The sequence below is a fragment of the Hylobates moloch genome, unplaced genomic scaffold (genome assembly GCF_009828535.3).
Source record: "Hylobates moloch isolate HMO894 unplaced genomic scaffold, HMol_V3 SCAFFOLD_2, whole genome shotgun sequence".
Classification (NCBI taxonomy): domain Eukaryota; kingdom Metazoa; phylum Chordata; class Mammalia; order Primates; family Hylobatidae; genus Hylobates; species Hylobates moloch.
Window position 1 is genome coordinate 50,086,313 of NW_026652277.1, and position 23,718 is coordinate 50,110,030.

Consider the following 23,718-nt stretch of genomic DNA (forward strand, 5'->3'; position numbering starts at 1 on the left):
GAGGGGCACCTGCCAGATGCCAGCCAGAGCTCTCCTGTATGAGGTGTCTGTCGACCCCTGCTGGGAAGTGTCTCCCCATCAGGAAGCATGGGGGTCAGGGACCCACTTGAGGAGGCAGTCTGTCCCTTAGCAGAGCTCGAGCACTGTGCTAGGAGATCTGCCGCTCTCTTCAAAGCCAGCAAGCAGGAACATTTAAGTCTGCTGAAGCTGCACCCACAGCTGCCCCTTCTCCAAGTTGCCCTTCCCAGGGAGATGGGAGTTTTATCCATAAGCCCCTGACTGGGGCTGCTGCCTTTCTTTCAGAGATGCCCTGCCCGGAGACCACTTTTTGTTTTTGATAATAGCTATCCTAATGGGTGAGGTGGTACTTCATCTTTTTTGAAATGGCTTTTTAAACTTCTAAAAATTTTGGTGAAATATATATAACAAAAACTGCCATTGTGACCATTGCTAATTAATTCAGTGGCATTAATTATATTCACAGTATTGTATGACCATCACCACTCTGTCTCTAAAACTTTTTCATCACCCCATTGATGAAAATTTTAAGTGAATTTTAGACATTGTGACAATTGGCTGCTAAATAGTATACTCCTCTAGAAAATGAAATTTTCCTGTATTAATACAATCCTGTTATCATATGAGCCTTCACTTATTTTCCATTGGAGAGAACTTACTCACAGGCCCACACTTATTGCAAAGGAGGCTGCGAAGTATAAGGTAGGTGAGCAGCCGCTTACCAAATTATAATGGAAGGAGAGAGAGTGAATGTTGGTGCTCTACCACCCTACAGTAATAAAGCAATAATGACTTTTAATTTATTCACATTACAAGTTTGGAGGTAGGTGATATTGAGCATTTGGTAGTGTCTTAATGATGTTATCAAGGACTCAGTTCTTCCCACCGTCTAATCTGCCACTCTCAGTATGTTGACTTTGGGTCCCCACGTTTTTTTGTCTCGTGGTTACATTATGGCTGCCATAGCACTAGGTGACATATTTTCACTATAGCATCCCAAGTGGGAGAGAAGTAGGGTGGGCATAAGAGAAACAATCCACTATCAAGGATGCAAACTCTTGCCATTTGCTGCTCAGTAGACTTCCTCTTGCATCTCATGGGCCGGGTTCAAAGGAGTCTGGAAAGGTACTTGTTAAAGGAAAATGAGATCACTATGATTGGCTTAACAACTCATGACCTATAGCTTGGGCTGAGCACATTGCTGTCCCTAATAATATTAGACTTCTATTAGCTAAGAAAAAGAGGAGAAATGACTGTTGGGTTGGCAGTTACATCTGCCACATGTGGGCAATATTTTTATTATTATTAAAGATATAAACGGACTCTGAAGAGGATCTTGGCATAGAAACTCTAAGACAGTATTATTGAATTAAAGTGCTGGTAGAAGGGAATTCCTTCTGGGATTATTCTGTCAATAGTGTAGGGACAGGCCAGGCGCAGTGGCTGACGCCTGTAATCCTAACACTTTGAGAGTCCAAGGCAGGTGGATCACTTGAGCCCAGAAATTCAAGACCAGCCTGGGCAATATGATGAGACCCTATCTCTACAAAAATTAGCTGGGCATAGTGGCACACGCCTGTAGTCCCAGCTACTTAGGAAGCTGAAGTGGGAGGATCACCTGAACCTGGGGAGATTGAGGCTGCAGTGAGCCATGATCATGCCACTGCACTCCAGCCTGAGTGGCAGAGTGAAACCCTATCTCAAAAAAAAAAAAAAAATAGTGTTGGGACAATGTGCTCCATTGATTTCTGAGAAAAAGAATCCTTAGGTCACTGGCATGGAAGGATCCCTATAGTCCTATAGTCATCTGTCAGTTGAATGAAGGTGATTGCTTTTAGAAATCAAGACAGCATTGGAGAAAAGCTAGTTGCCATTGGTTCTTCTTAGGAATCATCATATTCTTTTGGGAATGGTAATGTTAAACAGAAATCCTTTACTACATGTTGTTTCTTGCCAGCACTTATGAAAAATGTTGTGGGAACAGGGGGATTGACCTCATTAATTGAATAATATTTTTTATATCCACAGATGGAGGGAAGTCATATACTCTTAAAGTGACACCAGGTCACCTGACTATTATGCCTTCCCAAACTTAGGATTCAGTGAAAACAAAATTTTCACTGTTAGCAGAACAAGTGTGACATTTGTTGGTTGTGTTGCATATCTCCCCAGGCTGATTTATATCTGAGCGCCTGCAAACATTTTAGGGGAAAAACAAAATAAACAGTCCTCATCATTACCCCTTATAATTACAAATGAATGATAAGATAATAAAAGCCCTTCACACTTGCCCATGACACAAAAGAAAAATAAGATTTACAGGTGGTTAAAAAACAAACCAAGGATGCTCTTAGTTCATGGACACTGTGACAGTCGTGGTCATGAGTGGGCGACTCGTTCATCATTTCTGCTTAATTCTAGTTGGCCCTGAGAGCAGAATGAAAAATTACTGTAGCAGGGAGCTCATTTCCTGATAAATTACAAGACAAAAAAGGATAACCAAAGACCCCGAACAGCACTTTCAGCATAATACAGTTAACATTTATTGAAATGCTGGCTGTATGCCAGCCACTGTTGTGAGTGCTTTAAACATATTTTCAATCCTCAGTAAAACCCTATAAGGTAGATACCATTATTATTTCCACTTTGCTGTTGAAGAAACAGAGTCACAGAGAAGACTTAACCAAGGACACACAGCTAATAAGAGGCAGAGCTGGATTCCAAGCCCTGGTAGCCTGGCTCCAGAATCTGTGAACTATAGCTACCTCTCTCCATTGCCCCAGGGAGGACAAAGTCCTTCTATTTATAATAAGCAAGTCCTTTCTAGCCCTTGGAAATATTAACTACAATGACATTTCACAGTTATTGTTTTAAGTGGTTCTCACTAATCAAGTTTTTTTTTTGTTTTTTGTTTTTGAGATAGAGTCTTGCTCTGTCGCCTAGACTGAAGTGCAGTGGTGCGATCTCGGCTCACTGCAACCTCTGCCTCCTGGGTTCAAGCGATTCTCCTGCCTCAGAATCCCAAGTAGCTGGGACTACAGGTGCGTGCCACCACGCCCGGCTAATTTTTTGTATTTTTCGTAGAGATGGGCTTTCACCGTGTTAGCCAGGATGGTCTCGATCTCCTGACCTCGTGATCTGCCTGCCTTGGCCTCCCAAAGTGTTGGGATTACAAGCGTGAGCCACCGCGCCCGGCCCTAATAAAGTTTTTAAAGCTGTAAATGAAGATTGGGCTTTATTTTTCCATTTGTAGCTTCCATTTCCATTTGCAGCTTGATAAAATAGAAAGTTTGTCCTCAAGGGTTAGCATGGGTAATGCTATGCTATGTTCTTTCACTCTGTAGCTTCAGTAGCTAAAACTGTACAAACTATCTGTTTTGAATTTGATGACAGAAGTATGAGTAATCATGTGAATTTGACTATATTTATTTATTTGTTTGTTTATTTTTTGAGAAAGAGTCTCGCTCTGTCACCCAGGCTAGAGTGAAGTGGAGCGATCTCGGCTCACTGCAACCTCCGACTCCTGGGCTCAAGCAATTCTCCTGCCTTAGCCTCCCGCATAGCTGAGACTACAGTTGCGTGCCACCACACCCCGCTATTTTTTGTATTTTTACTAGAGATGGGTTTCACCATGTTGGCCAGCTTGGTCTCAAACTCCTGACCTCAGATGATCCGCCCACCTCAGCCTCCCAAAGTGCTGGGATTTCAGGCTTGAGCCGCCCCACCCGGCCGTGAATTTTGACTTTATAAAGACCCCCTTTTCAAACCAACTAAAGGAGTTAGAGTCTTAAATAATAAATTAATATGGGCTTATAGTAACACTCTGTTCACTTCCACAAAATCGTACATTTTCAAGTGGCCAGGTGTTCTCTTGGATATTTGCAGCTTGAAGACGTCCAGAGCAACGAAAATGTCAACAGTGGGAGCCCCTGCAGACCTCATGCTACATGTCATTTTCTCTGAGAGGAACAAAGAGAACTGCAGGGATGCCAGGTCACAAAGCGAGCGGTAGAAGGTGGGGATTTTCATCATCTGACTCAGTGTTGAAGAGCCCCACTGTGCAGTCTCACTCACACCACAGATTGAGTAAAAGAGAGTGAAGATAACTCAGACTTAGGGAATGACATTTATTGGAAGAAAAGAACATGCGACAGAAATATACAGAGAGTTTGCAGTATTGGCTCTCTAGGAAGAGCTGACCATCTGGATAACAGCTTTGCAAATCATTTGGATAAATGATACCATTTGGAGGAGAGTCTTCCAAAGCAAATCTAAATGCCAGAACCCTTTCAAGAAGGTTTATGCAGTTCTGGCTTTTTTTCCTCCATTTGTTAGAAGCTCATGAGGTGACGTTGTCCTAGATATAATTAACCATTTAGGACGTGGGAAGAATTATCTTTAATTTTTTTACTGTGAAGTATTATTGGAAGATAATTTCAATAGAGTAAATATTACGTAGAATAAAAAAGAAGTACTGGCCAGGTGCAGTGGCTTACACCTATAATCCCAGCACTTGGGGAGGCCAAGGCAGGCTCATCAGCTGAGGTCAGGAATTCGAGACTAGCCTGGCCAACATGGTGAAACCCCATGTCTACTAAAAATATAAAAATTAGCCGGGTGTGGTGGCAGGTGCCTGTAATCCCAGCTACTCAGGAGGCTGAGGTGGGAGAACCACTTGAACCCAGGAGGCGGAGGTTGCAGTGAGCCGAGATTCCACCCCTGCATTCCAGCCTGGGTGACAGAGTGAGACCCCATCTCAAAAAAAAAAAAAAAAAGCACAATAAAGAATGTAAAGATACAACAAGCCAGGTGTGGCGGTGCATACCTATAGTCCCAGCTACTAGGGAGTTTGAAGTGGAAGGATCTCTTGAGCCCAAGAGTTTGAGTTCAGCCTGGACAACATAGTGAGATGCCATCTCTTTAAAAAAAATGCAAATACAAAACTATTTTAGGAGTATGGAATATTCCATTCTTCTCTCCCTCTTTCCTTAAAGAGGGAAATGTACTCTTCTAGCTGGGAGGAAACTTGTGATTTAGCTCAGGGAAGGAGTGGAACTTATTCTTGCTAGGAAATATAAGTAGAGTTTGGGTGACACTTTCTAACGTGATTAGAAGCAATGGGCCAGTTTATTTTCATGGTGTCTGGAAGGATGCAAGAAAAAGATCCATCTCCTACTTTTAACTTTAATTCTCAGGCAGCAGTAAGGCAAAGTTAACAAAGTTAATTTGCCCATGGGCAGTGGCTCACGTGGGTGGATAATTTGAGCTCAGGAGTTCTAGACTAGCTTGGGCAACAGAGTGAAACCTTGTCTCTACAAAAAATACAAAAAATTAGCCAGGTGTGGTGGCGTGCAGCTGTAGTCCTAGCTACTTGGGGGCTGAGGTGGGAGGATCGCTTGAGCCCAGGAGGTTGAAGCAGCAGTGAGCCATGATCGCGTCACCGCACCCCATCCAGCCTAGGTGACAAAGCGAGATCGTGTCTCAAAAAAAAAAAAAAAAAAAAAGAGAGAGAGTTAATTTAATATATTGTTTATCCTTTGCAAAAAGGTACTTTCAGTCAAGTATCTGAACTTGTCAAGCCAAGGCAGCTCAGAGAGTCCTGTGAAAGTAAACCAAATTAAACATTCATCTCCAGGAACCTCCTGGAATCCTTCCCCAGTACCTGGAGCACAGAGCACATCAAAGTCATTTCCCTATTGCAAATTCTTTAGTCACAATATAAGCTGACAAGCGCAGGTAAATGAGAATCAGTGGCTAAATGGGACATCCCAGGACCTTGGGCCAGGAAATTAGTATATAAAGCTATTGTAGCTTGATGCCATAGTCTTAGAATTATCTTGTTAACCCTCTTCACTCTACCTCCCTGCTTGAAAATCTCGATTTCCCGTATAGACATTACTAAAAGGGGAGCCAGCATGAGTATTTGTCCATTTGACAATTGTGCCTCTCATTGTATATTAACAAGTTGTCATTCTGATTTATTCATCAATCTGTTGTAACAATAGTTAACGTTTTCTCTGGGGCCAATAATTCTGAGTACTTTGGATCATTCTGTTTTTGCAAAGGTATAAAATACCAGACTTGGCTTAACCTCCAAGGTACTGCCACTCTGTCCTTGACATCCTTCTCCCTTTCTTTGCATTCTATAGTGTTCATTTAGTTGAATCTCACAATCTAGGAGCTGAAAGACATTTCAGCTCCTAGATTCTGTAACACCATAAGAAAATGGTGTTACAGATTTAAATAACGACCCAGACCCAATTAGTCAGTTATTGGGAAAGCCAAGGTTGGGAACCAGATCTCCTAAGCATCTCAGCTGTACTCATCCTATTCGAGGAACCTATTTCATTGGCAGACCTAGAATAATTGATTTACATACTCAGTCATCACTCCTATTTTCTGTGCTCCCTCTACATTTGGCTACTTATGGAATTATTTTTATTGGCATAATGGATAGCTTTATTATGAGCCCACAATTTTTTGGACATAAATAAATGAATAAAGACTGACTAGCAATACTGTGTATACTTAAAATGTTCACTGTTCTTCCATATTATATAAACTAGAAAGCCATGGACCACTAGTTCATACAATAGTTTTTATATATTGCATAGAATGTTACGTATAAATAGTCGTATTCATTAGATCTCGCCTCAGTATTGCCACCACCTGGTATAGGACCTGGCACAGGTAGGGTGTCCATAATTTTGAGTTAGATTGTATTGGATTAGATTAGTTGCAAATTAAATTATCGAAAGTGGCTCTAATGTCTTTCAACTCTATTCTGTAATTTAGATCTGTAAACTAGATTCTGTAATTTATTTAACACCACTGCCCAGATATGTGTTTAGACTAAGGCACAACTGTTGAAAGACACTTTATTAGGCCCAGTGTCTATCTCCTAGTCTGAAAGATCTGCGTAATCAGGTAGACCAGTTCTGGGAACTAAGACCTCCTGAGATGTTGCAGAAGGGATTGGTTCACCAGCCTGAAGCGAGCATCATGTTTCCTCTCTTGTCTCAACACTTGGAAGGTCCAGAGAGTCCCAGCATATGAAAGCAGATGTCTTGGAGGTATTCACAAATGGGGTAGTGCTGGTTCAAACCAGTAAACAAACTTAATTGTAAAAACTTGTAAAAAAAAAAAAAAAAACAAAAAAAACTTGTTTTAATTGTAAAACTCAAAATAAAGAGCATTGATATCTCCCTAGAGGTGCCATTTAATCACATTGTTCTTCTGATTGTCAGGTCCCCAGTGGGCACTTAATTTCCTTAGAACAGGTGTTTTTGCCATAAGGATTATGTTGGCATCCAATGTCTCAGATAGATTTTGTCTGGCAGTTAAGACATAAAGTGATAGTTATTTCTTTATGTTTAATACTGATAATTTTTCATAGATACTTCTGGAGTTTCTAGTTTTCACTTCATTTGTGTGCGGGGGGATTTTTTATTTATATATTTTTGTAACCTCCAAAATGCCAGACATATGTATTTTTTTCAGTGTATTTATTAGCACTAATTTAAAGTTATACACAATGCATTGTTTTACAGAGCATTCATCTTTAGTCTCCTGAGATTGCTGCTCAATAACATGTCATGAGAAAAGTTCAGATTTGCAAAGCATTTGTCATTTCCTCCTGATAATTGCTAATTTATTTAGTAACCATTTGTTTTTAACACCTTTGTCTGCCAACCTATAGATTTATGTACAGATCAGCTCCATACATACATAAATGTTAATATTAGTACTAAAAGTAGGTTGAAGTATACCTTTGGTACTTAGCTCTTCTAGCGAAAGTCCTAACCTAACCCAAACTCTTTTGTCTTTTCTTAAATGTATCAATACTTATACAAGGATAAATGTTTCTGTGAAAAATTTTCTGGCCAGGCACTGTGGCTCATGCCTGTAATCTCAACACTTTGGAAGGTCAAGGGAGGAGGATAACTTTGGGCCAGGAGTTCAAGACCAGCTTGGGCAACATAGCTAGACCCCATCTCTACAAAAAAAATTTAAAAATAAATTTTCTATTAATTCTTAACTAAAACTCTGGAACATTTAAGCTAGATAACAATCATCCATGTTAACTGTTTCAGGGATTTCCCACATGAGTAGGTGAGAATAATGATACCAATTGGAATCATGGTTTCATAAAATACACTTTTTTTTTTTCAGTTAGACTAAACTTTCTTTTTTTTTGTTTTGAGACAGAGTCTCACTCTGACGCTCAGGCTGGAGTACAGTGGCGCCATCTCAGCTCACTGCAAGCTCCGCCTCCTGGGTTCACTCCATTCTCCTGCCTCAGCCTCCCAAGTAGCTGGGACTACAGTTGCCCGCCACCACACCCAGCTATTTTTTTGTATTTTTAGTAGAGATGGCATTTCACTGTATTAGCCAAGATGGTCTCAACCTCCTGACCTTGCGATCTGCCCGCCTCAGCCTCCCAAAGTGCTGGGATTACAGGCATAAGCCACCGTGCCCGGCCCAGTTAGACTAAACTTTCTATCTTGAAAGAGTGAAGTAAATGTTTTCCTTAATTATTAATACGTGTTTATTTTATTTCAGTGGTACAGGCATGGATGGGAAGAAATGCAGTGTATGGATGTTCCTACCTCTTGTATTTACTTTGTTTACTTCAGCTGGATTGTGGATAGTGTGAGTATTTGCTCATTTAATTATTTAAGGATTCAGGTGCAATGTAGATAAAAATGTAAACCTTAATAGTATATGGCAGCCGGGCACGGTGGCTCATGCCTGTAATCTCAGCACTTTGGGAGGCCAAGGCAGGCAGATCACTTGAGGTCAGGAGTTTGAGACCAGCTTGGCCAACATGGGGAAACCCTGTCTCTACTAAAAATACAGAAGTTAGCCGGGCGTGGTGGCACACGCCTGTAATCCCAGCTACTCTGGGGGCTGAGGCACAAGAATCGCTTGAACCCTGGAGGCAGAGGTTGCATTGAGCTGAGATCACGCCACTGCACTCCAGACTGGGCAACAGAGCAAGACTGTCCCCACCCCAAAAAAAATAGTAGATGGCATATCTTTATGACTGTATTTATAAATACTTTAAAATAATATATTTTACTAATTCAACTTTGCTAAAGTCCTCATTTCTTTTCCTATTTTCTATTAACCAAAGTAAGTAACAAGAGTGAGTAATAGTTATGCAAAGCAGGTGGTGAAGAATACTAGTTTCTTTTGTGTTCATATGTTCTTGTTGTAATGAACATTTTGTAAACTGGTTATATGAATTAATTATTTGCAAGATTTTCGAATTTGACACTAACATGCCATGGATTCCATCTGCAGTCCAGTTCATGGTCCAGTTATTCATGCCTGGGTCTGATATGTTTTTGTTTTTTGTGTTTTTTTGAGACGGACTCTCGCTCTGTCCCCCAGGCTGGAGTGCAGTGGCACGATCTTGGCTCACTGCAAGCTCCGCCTCCTGGGTTCACGCCATTCTCCTGCCTCAGCCTCCCGAGTAGCTGGGACCACAGGCACCCACCACCACGCCCGGCTAATTTTTTGTATTTTTAGTAGAGACGGGGTTTCACCGTGTTAGCCAGAATGGTCTTGATCTCCTGACCTCGTGATCTGCCCACCTCAGCCTCCCAAAGTGCTGGCATTATAGGTGTGAGCCACTGCACCTGGCCTGATATGTTTATAAAATGAATATCATTACATTGGAAGTCCTGGCTTACTACAAAATGTTCCCACACTTGCTTATTTTAGGTAATATTCACTTTAAGAAAATCATTTTAGTTCCTCAAAGTTTGTTAGGAAAGGTAGGACACATATTCCTGAGAAGTTAGAAACTGAACCCTAATTTTAGTTTGCTCAAAGTTATAAGGTCTATTTCCTTGTTTTCTAGTTTCCAGTTTATAAGCATGGCCATTACTTTGGGGATGTTTTGAAAATTAAGGAAATATTACTAATAATGACATTTGAGCTTCAAAGAACTAGATGATCTTTGGGTAAAGAATTGTAAAAGAGCATTTCTCAGTTGGAAAAAATGAATATGAATTAGTGCAGTTAGTTTAATAAAACTGGGAAACAAATGATTCTTTTTTTCAATTTCTTTGTTCTATAAACTTATTCTTTGTTGATAGATACTTCATAGCTGTGGAAGATGACAAAATTTTACCATTAAATTCAGCTGAAAGGTAAAGTTTATCTGTGGGTCATTCATTGTTCATCAAGAGATTTAGCAAAAACTTTCCCACTGGGAAGGTTAAACTGCACAAATGACAGTGCTTTAACCTGAGCTTCTGTGTTTTTTTTTGTTATCCAGGAAACCTGGTGTGAAGCATGCACCGTATATAAGGTAACCCAGCAATTCTCTTCTGCCCTGTGGGACCATAGGAAAAGTTAGGAGGATTACAGATTTTTATATAGTAACTATAAAACATTTCATCTTTTTCAAGCATTGCAGGTGATGATCCTCCTGCAAGCTGTGTGTTTAGTCAAGTTATGAACATGGCAGCCTTCCTAGGTAAGAAGAGGGTAAAGAATGCTTTATGTGCTTTGGTACATTTTTTATTTTAAATTCTCCCAAACCCTTATCAAAACAATGGGGGGCTTATTTGATCATTTAGTTTCATACCACGTCAATATGCTGAAGCCAGCTCTTTGTCTTAAGTCTTTTTCTCTTGTACATCCATTTATGTTCACCCTGCTGTCCTTACATTTTCTCTTCCCTTTACCATCTTTATCATTTCAGATACTCTTGACTTGATCTATTTTGCTGCGTAAAATAATATATTTCATGATATAAAATCCTGCATGAGAATGTAATATTGTATAATACATTTGCTTTGAAAAGAATGCTTTATTTATTCCTTCACTAGCAAAGGTGAAAAAAATGCATGGGCTTTGTGATATTTGTTGATGTGTGTAGATACTGTCTTTAAACCTAAAGGTCAACATTAGCATTAGGTTTACACTCTCTCCTGTGCCTATAGATATAGTAAGCTGGCAAATAGAGAAGTAAGCTTAACAAGAAGAAGAAGAAACCTTTAGTACTCATATCTAGCCCCAGTTCCTCACTTTTTCTTTGGGGCCCAAGACCCTCCTGTAATATTCTATCCTTCTGTGAGTGCGTCCATGACCCTGCGTAGTCCTCCAGAGATGTTGGGAACCAGCCATGCACTCTATCCTTTTTCGAATCTACCTTGCATACCATCTCCTCAATGCCAGGCTTTCCCAGTGTCTCTCCAAGAGTCAACTAGCTGTCACTGTCAGCATGCTGTTAGGAAGGACCAGACACAGCCCACCCTTCCCACAATGGTGTTCTGGAAGTGGTTCTTTTGATGGTGAGACTTTCACTCCAAGTAAGAGGTGGTATTATTACTGAGGGAATATTCAACCTTTGTGGGACATGTCCCCCAAAGAAGTACCCTGTTATTTTACCTCTACCCCCCAAAATTCCTACTCACTCTTAATGTATTCTTTTTAAATATTTGCTGTAAGAATGGGAAGACCTTTAGAAGTCAGTGGAAAATCAAGGGAGATAGGTGGTCCAACACGCAACACAGGCAGAAACTTAGCTGGTTCAGAAAGCCCAGAACATGAGAAACATGGAGAATGTTTCCCGTCAGGCCCATCAGGCCTCTCTTGAACCTGAAGCTTCAAAAAGAAGTACACTGGGGAGCTTCTGTGCAGTTAGCAAGATTCTTCCCTGGAGCTAACCACCTTTCTGTCAAAGCCCTCCCCAGCCACCCCCAAAGCATATCCCATTTGCCAAAGCAGGAGGTGTCCGGAAGGCCTGGGCTGCTACTCTACCACTAAGGAGAAAGTTAAATATACCCTGATGCTGGGGTTGCCGAGTCTTTAAAAAAGCTCTCCTCTTTATGCTCCTGGCAGTCAGGACTTTCACATCCCAGATATTCACAAGTATCAAGAAGGATGGCACCTGTAGTATCTGGTGCACCCGTGGGCACCAGGGCCAGTCCTGGGCAGTCAGGTTTGGTTGTCACTGCTTTCAGCCTCAGAGCTGCCAGGAGCTTTATATGTGCTCCTTTTTTCTACTCTTGACACCATTCTTCTGAAAAGACCTAATAAACTTATTCATCCCAAGACATAAATAGCTGCTAAGGAATATTTGCATTTAACAGAGCACAAATCCCCAAGAGTGAACCTTGAATGGCAGAGTCAGGGACCTTTCCTGGCCCCTCTGCCATTATAGCACGTAGGCCTGCAGGCTGCCATCTATTCGTATGATCATCCCACAGGGGGCAACAGCAATAATTAATAGCCATCATTTCTATTCCAGGAACAGTGCTAAGTGCTCTGCAAATACTACCTCATTTAAGCGTGATACTCAAGCCTGGAATATAAAAAAGCTGTCACCAGCTGTCTGTCCTCCACTGGGCTTTAAACAAACCAGTGAGCACATTGGAAGCCACATATTGTTTCCTTTGTATGCTTAAGACAAATTGATATTTCCCAGTAGTCTTTAAGTGTATAATTTTTAAAAACCCAGTTTGTATAGCTCACAAGTTTATCCAGTTGTAAGGCTTATGATTGACTAATTACAAAACCATTTCCAAAAACAAAGCAATGAAAGCAAGATCCCCTGTTCCAGATGACATTTGTCATCATCTTATTCTCCAGTCCTTCCTGCTCCACCAAGAAGCAATTAAGCTTTTGCTAGCTCTTGCTCTAAGGTATTACAACATCCAGTGTTTATTCTGTATTATCTTCCCTCATTTTAGTGCCATCTGGTAGACATAAAATTGATTAAGATTAGTGTTCAATGGGAGCAAACCAACAAGTATTTATTTATCAACTCTGAGAGTGAAAAAGAATCAGTTTACTAATGATTTCTCCTCTAAACTGTGGATACCTTCATCTCCCCAGGCCTGCCCTTGTTAGACTTCAGACTATTATTTTAGTCTACATAACTGACTTTAAGAAATAACCCACACCGCCTATCAGTCACTGCTTTTCGGCAGCCATATAGATTATAATTTGCAATCTAAAAATGAGTCAGTGTAGCATGTATTAAAATTAGCAAAGATATTTTATCTTTTTTGACAGACTAATCAAAGATTGAATGCTCAATTATTTTCTTTAGAGAATTAGTTATGCTTTTTGTCTTGAAACTGCATTTCTTTCCACGGGGTGGGAGAGAAAAAGACCTAAGACAAATTTCTTCAAAGGAATATAATTTTCTGCCCTGGGGAGGTTGTGAGGATAAAGCTAATAGCTGAATGATTTCAGTCACCTAATAGCAGCCACTCTTCCTCCTTCAGGCAAAACATATTGACAGTTGTGTTCTACCGCAGTCATAAATAGGAATCATTGGTGCATAAAGAGTGAAACAAAACAAAGCAAAAATTTGGCCAGGTACCAGTTTAGAACTGCAAGGAAGAGATGTTATTTGAGTTTTGAACTTTAAAAACCCAGTCAGACTCAGAACTTAAAATGTAATTAGAAAAATCAGCCATTATTCTATTTGTGCTCTTTTAAAAATAGACAGGAAAATTAAGTAGGGGACACCTGTATAGCAAAGGACTGTTCCAAATATCAAAAACCACAGAAGGATGAGTTTTTAAAATCTTTTCTGAAACTGTTAGTGAAATCTAAAAATTTTAATGAAACAAAAAAATATATCTATTGATCGGAACATGAATGTGGTAAAAGTTAGTGTATATAAAGATGGCTTTGAAATGGCCTGTAAGTCTTTTTCAAGAAGGTATAATTAAATCACTACTTGGTTGAAAATGGACTTCATAACAGTCCAAATCTGCCTCCATTCATACTTAAGTGTTAGTAAAACTGTTATAGGGGCAGAATCTTTATTAGAGCCATCATTCTAAAAATTCAGCTAGAATCTATTTTAAAAGGAAAGTATGCCTCCCCTGATCTGATTAATAATGGAGTTAAGAGATTAAAAAAGGGCAAAGTGTGGTGTTTAGAATGCAATTCTGGAAGCGAGGAGTGTTGGCTTAAATCTCTGTCTTCAAATAGGTTTCTGTTTCCTGCTGAATTTCATCATTTGTTCATGAAAAGATGACTTACCATTCATATTACAAATAGGACAGCTAGCAACGCAGGGACCAGGAGATGTTGCATGTCCTGTGTTCACTGGACAGAAATAGATAATGAAGACAGCGGCCATCAACTCTGTTCTCCTGGGCATAAAGGAACAAACTATTTGGGTGGGTCAATATGAAGAGCCATTTCAGGAACTGGGTTTAGGGCTTAGATCAAGTCCCAGCACCATCCTATCCCACAAAATGACCAGCAGAGAGTTCTCAGAGTAATACTTTTCAGTGGTCATTTAAAAAAAAAAAAAATTAGCCGGCCAGGCGCAGTGGCTCACACCTGTAATCCCAGCGCTTTGGGAGGCCGAGGCAGGCAGATCACAAGGTCAGTAGATAGACACCATCCTGGCCAACATGGTGAAACCCCATTTCTACTAAAAATACAAAAACATTAGCTGGGCATGGTGGCGTGCACCTGTAGTCCCAGCTGCTCAGGAGGCTGAGGCGGGAGAATTGCTTGAACCTAGGAGGCGGAGGTTGCAGTAAGCCAAGATTGCGCCACTGCACTCCAGCCTGGCGACAGAGAGAGACTCCGTCTATATTATAGGCTCATGCCTATAATCCCAGCACTTTGGGAGGCTGAGGCGGGCAGATCACCTGAGGTCAGGAGTTCAAGACCAGCCTGACCAATATGGTGAAACCCTGTCTCTACTAAAAATACAAAAATAAGCTGGGCGTGGTAGCATGGGCCTGTAGTCCCAGCTACTTGGGAGGCTGAGGCAGGAGAATCGCTTGAACCCAGGAGGTGGAGGTTGCAAGGAGCTGAGATTATGCCACTGCACTCCAGCCTGGGCGACAGAGTAAGACTCTGTCTCAAAAAAAAAAAAAAAAAAAAATTAAGTGTGCTATCTTAGCATCTTGTTATTATGTCCTAACAGCCATACACAGCTTATTAGAAGGATATCCTATGGTGCCTGTGTTGAGTCTCTAGGCTTAATCTAATGGCTTCTTTAGCTGATGATCACTTTGTGATGGAGTGCCATGTGTTGAATTACTCCTCTCCCCTACTTCCTCCTCCTATTCCTATCCTAAAATTAATAAGACATTGTGCCTATTTTTCATCCTCTAGGATAGTTAGTGTCATTGTTAAAGACTTCGGATATAACTCCTACCTAGGTCCCTTAAACCAATAGTTTGAGAAACTACTGTCAACTCAGGTATAGTGTATTAATTTTCCGATCAATAGTTGGTACTAGCTGAAGCATATACTAAAAGATATGTCAGGGCTGAACAATTTGAGACTTTTGCAAATCATGATTTATCTCTATTTTGTTTCTAAAATCCAAATATTAATCAAGTTTTATACCACTCTTTGATCAGAAGTACTTAGAACTAAAAGTCAACTTATCGAGCTTAAAGCCATACGGTTACACTATGAAATTTAACATACTTGGGAAATGCAAATTTATGGATAGATTTTCTTTATTAATGGCTACTAATAATGGTCTGTAATCAAAGTAAAACCTTTAGCAAATAATTACCAACTTAATTGCTGTATAAATAGGGTAATTCTTGAATTTCTAGTTGTCTTTCCTGCTGAACCTTAACGTCAAGATAAATTATCTTAGTAGTAAGTTTGTTTCCTTACATGTAGATATAAGTTACATTAATTGAAAGTGATTTTTCATCATTTATAGACTAACCTCTCCCAACTCTTTGTATAAATATGAAAACATCTCTGCACTAGGCAAAAAAAGGTCATCCTTAGATTAGGGCCTTGAGTATGGACTATCCCAAGGTTACTATTAGAAGTCAGATTTGCAATCTAAGTAACTTCCCTCATTCTCTCTTCAAATTCTCAGATACCAATTTGCTTCAAAAGATAGAGTGGACTTTTAAAATGAGTAATTAATATTATTTTCAGGAATTGAGTTTTCTTGGTATACTAGGTACGATTTTTAGTACATACCAAATCCCTCAATCTGCTGTATTAAAATAGATTTCGTAAGTGTGAATATTGTCACTTCTGTAATTTGGATTAACTATCTTTGCCGTTTGACAGTGAACACCTCCAAGTAGAATCGAAGGGAAGTGAGAGTAAAACCAGTAATAAAGGAATTTGTACACTTTCCATTATCTTTCTTCTCAGGAATGGTTTATGGCGCTGGCACCAGCAGTTTTGTCTAGATGTGGTAACCTTCTCTTCTTCCCATTATGTTCCTGCCCTATCATTATTTTCCACACTATTCTAAGCTAAAGGAAGACTGAGTCGGTCTGTCTTTATCCCATCTTATTTGTTGTGTGCCAAGCCTCTGCAGTGCTCTCCTAAGCCAGTCTGTCCTGTGCTGACCTTGTTTTTGAAAACTCTGAGAACAACACTATTCATAGTCCTATCATCCTTGCCTCACCCAAGTAACATACAGCCCTCTTGCCTCGAGTCCTCTCTGCCTCTCTGCTTTCCCCAGATTGAGTATAATAAAACATCTAAATAATCATAAGCATTGCATGGAAAGTTTCTTTGAAAAATTGTGGATCATTCCAGAGATGTAAAATGTGCTGTGGTGAAAAGTTGAATTTTGCACATTGCGGCTTTAGAATTCTGCCTCTTACCTAAGAAAATAGTGCAGCATAAAAAAATAATAATAATAGAATTCTGCCTCACAGTCTAGGTGTGTGATTTAATTTCTTTCATTTTAAGACTTTGCTTTATTCCTAGCCCTTGTGGTAGCTGTTCTGCGCTTCATACAACTGAAACCGAAGGTTTTAAACCCATGGCTGAATATTAGTGGATTGGTGGCTCTGTGTCTGGCTTCCTTCGGAATGACCTTACTTGGTAATTTTCAGGTACTTGATTTGGCCTTTTTCACCTCCCTCTGACACTGGTAAGACCTTCACTTCTGAGACTATCAAAGCTATTGAGGTATAATCACCATATGGCCCATATAATTCTGCACAAACCTTTTTTTAAAAACTAGGACTCTTTTCCATGGCAACTCGGAGGCGTTCAGCTGCTTCAAGATGAAGCTGAACATTTCCTTCCTAGCCATTGGCTGCCAGAAACTCATTAAAGTGGAAGATGAACGCAAACTTCGTACTTTTTATGAGAAGCATATGGCCACAGAAGTTGCTGCTTATGCTCTGGGTGAAGAATGGAAGGGTTATGTGGTCCGAATCAGTGGTGGGAACAACAAACAAGGTTTCTTGTTTGTGGGTGGAAACAACAAGCAGGGTATCTTGACCCATGGCCATGCCCGCCTGCCTGTTACATTCCTGTTACAGACCAAGGAAAGCTGGAGAAAGAAAGAGAAAATTAGTTCGTGGTTGCATTGTGGATGCCAATCTGAGCGTTCTCAACTTTGTTATTGTGAAAAAAAGAGAGAAGGCTATACCTGGACTGACTGATACTAGGGTGCCTCGTCACCTGAGGCCTAAAAGAGCTAGCAGAATCCGCAGACTTTTCTTTTCTTTTTTGACAGGGAGTCTCGCTCTGTCGCCCAGGCTGGAGTGCAGTGGCGAGATCTCAGCTTACTGCAACCTCCGCCTCCTGGGTTCAAGTAATTCTCCTGCCTCAGCCTCCTGAGTAGCTGGGACCACGGGGCATGCCACCACGCCCAGCTAAATTTTTGTATTTTTAGTAGAGACGGGGTTTCACAATGTTAGCCAGGATGATCTTGATCTCCTAACCTCGCGACCTGCCCGCCTCGGCCTCCCAAGTTGCTGGGATTACAGGCCTGAGCCACCGCGCCTGGTCAAACTTTTCAGTGTCTCTAAAGAAGATGATGTCTGCCAGTATGTTGTAAGAAAGCCCTTAAACAAAGAAGCTAAGAAACCTAGGACCAAAGCACCCAAGATTCGGCGTCTTGTTACTCCACATGTCCTGCAGCACAAACGGCAGCCTATTGCTCTGAAGAAGCAGTGTACTAAGAAAAATAGGGAAGAGGCTGCAGAATATGCTAAACTTTCGGCCCAGAGAATGAAGGAGGCTAAAGAGAAGTGCAAGGAACAAGTTGTGAAGAGACGCAGACTTTCCTCTCTGCGAGCTTCTGCTTCTAAGTCTGAATCTAGTCAGGAAAAAGATTTTTTGAGTAACAAATAAGATCAGACTCACAAAAAGAAAAAAAAAAAAAAATTAGGAACATTGGTTCCTAATATGCACAGGTTCTCCGGAGTTCGGCCTTTCTAGTCTCTCAGCCTGGTCTTCCTGAGTTCTCTTAAACGTGCGAGGGTGTTAAATATGCCTATGAAATACAGTGTGGCTACTGAGAAAAGCAGCTACTAGAACAGCTGTATATTTTCTACAGAGGATTTCCAAGTGGTTTATACTTTTTTTCATAACAAGTTGGATCCTAATGTACCTTTCTAGCAAACCAATAGGATCATTAGCTTTCTATAACTAAACACCAAACATCCTTACTGGATAAAAGGATGCTTTTCAGATTAGCAAATTTATGTGGAAGTCAAGTTTGAAAGCCCAGAATTTCTCCAGAACACTTATGACTTGTATAAAGATATACTACTCCTAACTCTTCTTCCTAGAAATTCAGAAGCCCAAGGTCACAACCTTTAAGCATAATTTTCCTTGCCAATACCATTACCCAAGTCTTGACAAGAATGACTTTATTTGTAAAATAGACAAGGAAACCTCTGTACTATGACAGTGGTTGACTGATTTCCCTCCCTCCCCACCAACCTCCAACCTATGCTATTTCTACTACAGCTAGAAACTTCCTCCTTGAGGGCAAACACTGATCCTGACACTCTTCCCCCGTCTGTTGAATGAAACCCCAAATGACATAGGCATTCAAGACCCTCAGCATTCTGTTGTTCATTTAGTAATGTTCCTAATGAAAATAGTAGTGGATTTTCTAAGGCCATTTCTTGTCCTACCCTCAGCACTGCTGATTCATTAAACCAGGGTCACTCATTCCCAAAGACTTCCCCTGGCGCATAGTAGCAACCCAGTAAGTATTTTTTGCTTGGTGAGTTGTAAATGGGCAATCCCACCAATTCCTCTAACTATTCTATCTCCCATCTATATCCAGCTAGGCAACCAGAAAGCTGCATTCTTGGATTATATTGGCTGAGGCAGTGATTACCAGGAGAATATTTGAGAGTTTATCCTGTTAAGATCCAAAATGTAAGGCATGGGGCATGTTAACTGAAATTTTGGTGGGAGTCTTTCCCCCACTTGCTGGCCTGTGCTGAGGGTACAGGCATGCTGTAAAGTGCTCAATCACTATTGTTTCTCTTGACCAGGGCTTTGATGAGTTACTAAGAACACATTTTGTTCTTTACAAAAGTCCTAGAAAAATCCCCAAGATTGGGTGGCTTTGGTGAACCACAAACACTCAAGACCATGAATGTTGACACTACTTATGAAGAACGTTTGCTGGAATATAACAGAATACATGAGAAATGACAAATTAGTTTCCCTTGGAGAAACCAGGTGGCTAGTATATGGGATGGGAGACAGACTTTTCAATCTATCCCTCATTATAATTTTTTTAAGCTTAACTATGTAACTATATTATCTTTTTTTAAAGATTAAAAATAATAAATTAATAGATTTATATAACATGGAAAACCAATTTTCTAAAAGCAAAATTTGATTTCAGGTATCATTATTTTAAGTAATTTTGAAAATATGTCTTTTGAACTGTGAGAGAAAACATGGCTTCTTCCAAAAAAGAGGTAAAAATCCTACAGCCAAATACAATAGAAAAAATTGTAAAAGGAAAGTAATATTGTTTTGATGCAACCCTTATGAACAATGTCAAACAGCAAAACAGCTGAAGGCAATAGCAATTCAAAAAAATAATACTTTCACAATGGGTTTAAAAGCTATGTCTTCAACAATAGATTTTACTTTCTTATATGTGCAATTAAAAAATATATGTTGAAGAAAAGGAAAAGGAAGAGAATTTTTAAAAAATATGTAAATACATAGTGAACTTTTATCATACCACCGTACTCTAGCCTGGGCAACAGAGCAAGACCCCACCTCAAATACATATATATATGCAAACATATACGCTAGGTTTGATGAAGACGTGGATAGACTTTGTTTTTTTTTTTTTTTTGGAGAAATGGATAGTCTTGGTGAAGTATGATTGACTGAAAAAATTATGATCTAATGGTGATAATCTGAAAAATATATATATTTACATGTGTATATATGTATATATACACATGAAAATATAAAAAAGTGATGGATATATTTTTTAAATATCAGTGGGTAATGATTTGGGGAGTTTACATCTATAACCGCCAATGGCAATAACCTAAACGGGAGTCCTCTATAAAAGCCTTGAGTATGAATCTTCAAATACTGTTGTCCTACTGTGGGTCTCTATATGTGGCAAAAGCTCATAGGTGACAGTTTTTCTTATTGCTATGGGAAAATAAAACTAAAAAAAACTCTCATTAACAATGAATTAGGGCCGGGTGTGGTGGCTCACGCCTGTAATCCCAACACTTTGGGAGGCTGAGGCAGGTGGATCATTTTAGGTTGGGAGTTTGAGATCAGCGTGGTCAACATGGTGAAATCCCGTTTCTACTAAAATACAAAAATTAGCTGGGCATGGTGGCATATGCCTGTAATCCCAGCTACTTGGGAGGCTGAGACATGAGAATTGCTTGAACCCAGGAGTCTGAGGTTGCAGCGAGTGGAGATCGCACTACTGCACTCCAGCCTGGGTGACAGAGTGAGACTCTGTCTCAAACAAACAAACAACAACAACAACAACAAAAACAATTATTTAGGCCAGGCACCATGGTGGCTCACGCCTGTAATCCCAGCACTTTGGGAGGCTGAGGGAGGAGAATCGCTTGAACCCAGGAGGCAGAGATTGCAGTGAACCGAAATCATGTCACTGCACTCCAGCCTGGGCGACAGAGCACTCCGTCTCAAAAAAAAACAAACAATGAATTAGTCACATTACATAGACGGGCCAGTTTTGCAAGAGTGAAGAACAGAGCTTAAAGGGTTTTGGTTGTCTGTGCCAATTAAATATTGACTTCCCTAGAATTGGCTGTCCTCCATCAGTAAACATATATTGGCCAGGATTGATGGCTCACGCCTGTAATCTCAGCACTTTGGGAGGCTGAGGCAGGAGGATTACTTGAGTTCAGAAGTTCATGACCAGTCTGGGCAACATAGGGAGACACCATCTCTATAAAAATAAAAAAATAAAAAATTAGCGCTCTCCTCCTGCTGCCAAAGGTGCTGAAAGGAAAGAAGGCCAAAGTGAAGAAGGTGGCTCTGGCCCCTGCTGTCGTGAAGAAGCAGGAGGCCAAGAAAGTGGTGAATCCCTCGTTTGAGAAAAGGCCTAAGAATTTTGGCACTGGACAGGACATCCAGCCCAAAAGTGCCCTCACTCGCTTTGTGAAATTGCCCCGCTATATCAGGTTGCAGCGGCAGACAGCCATCCTCTATAAGCAGCTGGGATTAACCTCTGTAAGTGCTTCCTGCGATTAACCTCTGTAAGTGCTTCCTGCAATTAACCAGTTCACCTAGGCCCTGGACCACCAAGCAGCTACTCAGCTGCTTAAGCTAGCCCACAGGTACAGACCAGAGACAAAGCAAGAGAAGAAGCAGAAGCTGTTGGCCAGGGCTGAGAAGAAAGCTGCCTGCAAAGAGGACGTCCCCACTAAGAGACCACCTGCCCTTCGAGCAGGAGTTAACACTGTCACCACCTTGGTGGAAAACAAAAAGGCTCAGCTGGTGGTGATTGCACACGATGTGGATCCCATCAAGCAATAGTTGTCTTCCTGCTTGCCCTGTGTCGTAAAATGGGGGTCTCTTGCTGCATTATCAAGAGGAAGGCAAGACTGGGATGTCTAGTCCACAGGAAGACCTGCACCACTGTCGTCTTCATACAGGTTAACTTGGAAGACAAAGGAGCTTTGGCTAAGCTGGTGGAAGCTATCAGGACCAATTACAGCAACAGATCCGATGAGATCCGCCGTCACTGGGGAGGCCATGTCCTGGGTCCCAAGTCTGTGGCTCACATTGCTAAGCTCAAAAAGGCAAAGGCTAAAGAACTTGCCACAAAGCTGGGTTAAATGTACACTTTTGAGTTTTCTGTACATAAAAAACAAAGTAATACAAATTTTCCTTCAAAACAAAAAAATCAGCCAGGCATGGTGGCATGCACCTGTGGTCCCAGCTACTCCAGAGGCTGAGGTGGGAGGATCGCTTTGAGCCAGGGATCCGTGATCATGCCACTGTATTTCAGCCTGGGAGACAGAGTAAAGACGCTGTCTCAAAACAAACAAACAACAACAACAACAAAAAATCATGTCCAAATCCCTGGTCTAATTTTCTTATCCTGGAAAAGTTTGGGGTGTATGCTTGTAGAAACATTTCTTTTTCTGTAACTCTCCTGCTGTTTTCTTTTACTTTTTCTACACAAATGTTTTTAAGGGTTGGGGGTATTATTTATTTCCTTCATCCCCTCAGAGTTCAAACCATTTGAGAATAGAACAAAGCTAATCTTTCTACATCCCATTATTGGGATATTTCTTTTCCTATCTTTTCCCCTCATATATTTCTTCAACTTGCCTGTCTTCTTTGCTGAATGGGCCTTCATGTGTCATTATCCATTAATCCCTAAGCTCACGAATGATGAAGAAATCCATAACGTCGGAACTTCCTTGACCTTTGGATTTGGCACATTGACCTGCTGGATCCAGGCTGCGCTGACACTCAAGGTCAACATCAAGAATGAAGGACGGAGAGTTGGAATTCCACGGGTTATTCTGTCAGCATCTATCACTCTCTGTGTGGTCCTCTGTATCCTTTGAATGTGAAAAGCTTCTTTTGCCAGTCAGATGAAAACAAGCAGGTTGTCTCTGTAGAAGAACCCAGTGGGTTAGGATATTCTGCCAGATCTTCTCAGAATCTTAAGGCAAAGGTAAATGGGTATAAAAACAAAAACCCTCAGACCAATTTTTCATGCCAAAGGGGAGATGGAGAAATAAAAATAAAACAAGGTCTGCCCTCTCCAGATTGTTTCAATCTGCAGGAATGGTGTCATACATTCTCCTTTCACTAATGATGTAAAAGTTCTATTTGTGAAAATCAGAGAATGCATAGCCAAAACAGAATTGTCATTTTTTTCCTCCAGCTTAAAAAATGCATTTGTGACTTTATTAATGGCCCTGTTATTTCATTTATTAGCTCTGAAATGAATTTCAGAGGACCAATACATTTATATCTTTCAGGAAAATAATGAAGCTTTTCTGGAAGACAAATTCAAGCACTAGATTAACGCTGCATGTGTAGTTTTCCTCAAATATTTGAGGTTTTGGGGTGCTATTCATTTCCATTCCTCCGCTCAGAGTTTGAACCAATTGAGAATAGATGCTAGGAGCCAGATGGGGATGAAGAAATCAGCCTTTATCCTAGTAAACCTGGAAAGGAAAATGCTGCAGGTCTCCTCTCTCACACCTTGGAATTCAACTTAACCACCCAGTAACAAGCAGAGAAACCAGGGAAAGGCAGAGGAGAGCACCTCACTCCGCTTAGCCCCACACAGATCCCAAAGAGAGTCTAGCTTAGGATGGAGTGTAGTGACCTCACCTACTGGTAGTGTGGCCCAATAGAAGCCTGCCAGTTCCCATCCCACCAATCAGATCAGTCACTCATTCCATGGAGTGGAGTAATCAGAAGCGTTCAACACTTTGGGAGGTGGAGGCAGGAGGATCGCTGGAA

The 23,718-nt window shown here is 40.7% G+C and overlaps 1 protein-coding gene and 2 pseudogenes across 1 annotated transcript in view; all 3 read left to right on the forward strand.

Moving 5' to 3' along the window:
- TMEM150C (transmembrane protein 150C) overlaps positions 1 to 23,718 on the forward strand; it is a 78,714-nt gene that overhangs the window by 51,002 nt on the left and 3,994 nt on the right. The window contains exons 2-7 of the mRNA XM_032149075.2: positions 8,581 to 8,670; positions 10,125 to 10,178; positions 10,307 to 10,339; positions 10,440 to 10,507; positions 16,720 to 16,847; positions 22,620 to 22,797. Of these exons, the coding sequence (XP_032004966.1) occupies positions 8,591 to 8,670; positions 10,125 to 10,178; positions 10,307 to 10,339; positions 10,440 to 10,507; positions 16,720 to 16,847; positions 22,620 to 22,797 (541 nt within the window). The 5' untranslated portion in view covers positions 8,581 to 8,590. The remainder of the gene's footprint in view (positions 1 to 8,580; positions 8,671 to 10,124; positions 10,179 to 10,306; positions 10,340 to 10,439; positions 10,508 to 16,719; positions 16,848 to 22,619; positions 22,798 to 23,718) is intronic.
- LOC116466151 (small ribosomal subunit protein eS6-like) lies at positions 17,005 to 18,099 on the forward strand (annotated as a pseudogene).
- LOC116474299 (large ribosomal subunit protein eL8-like) lies at positions 19,674 to 22,067 on the forward strand (annotated as a pseudogene).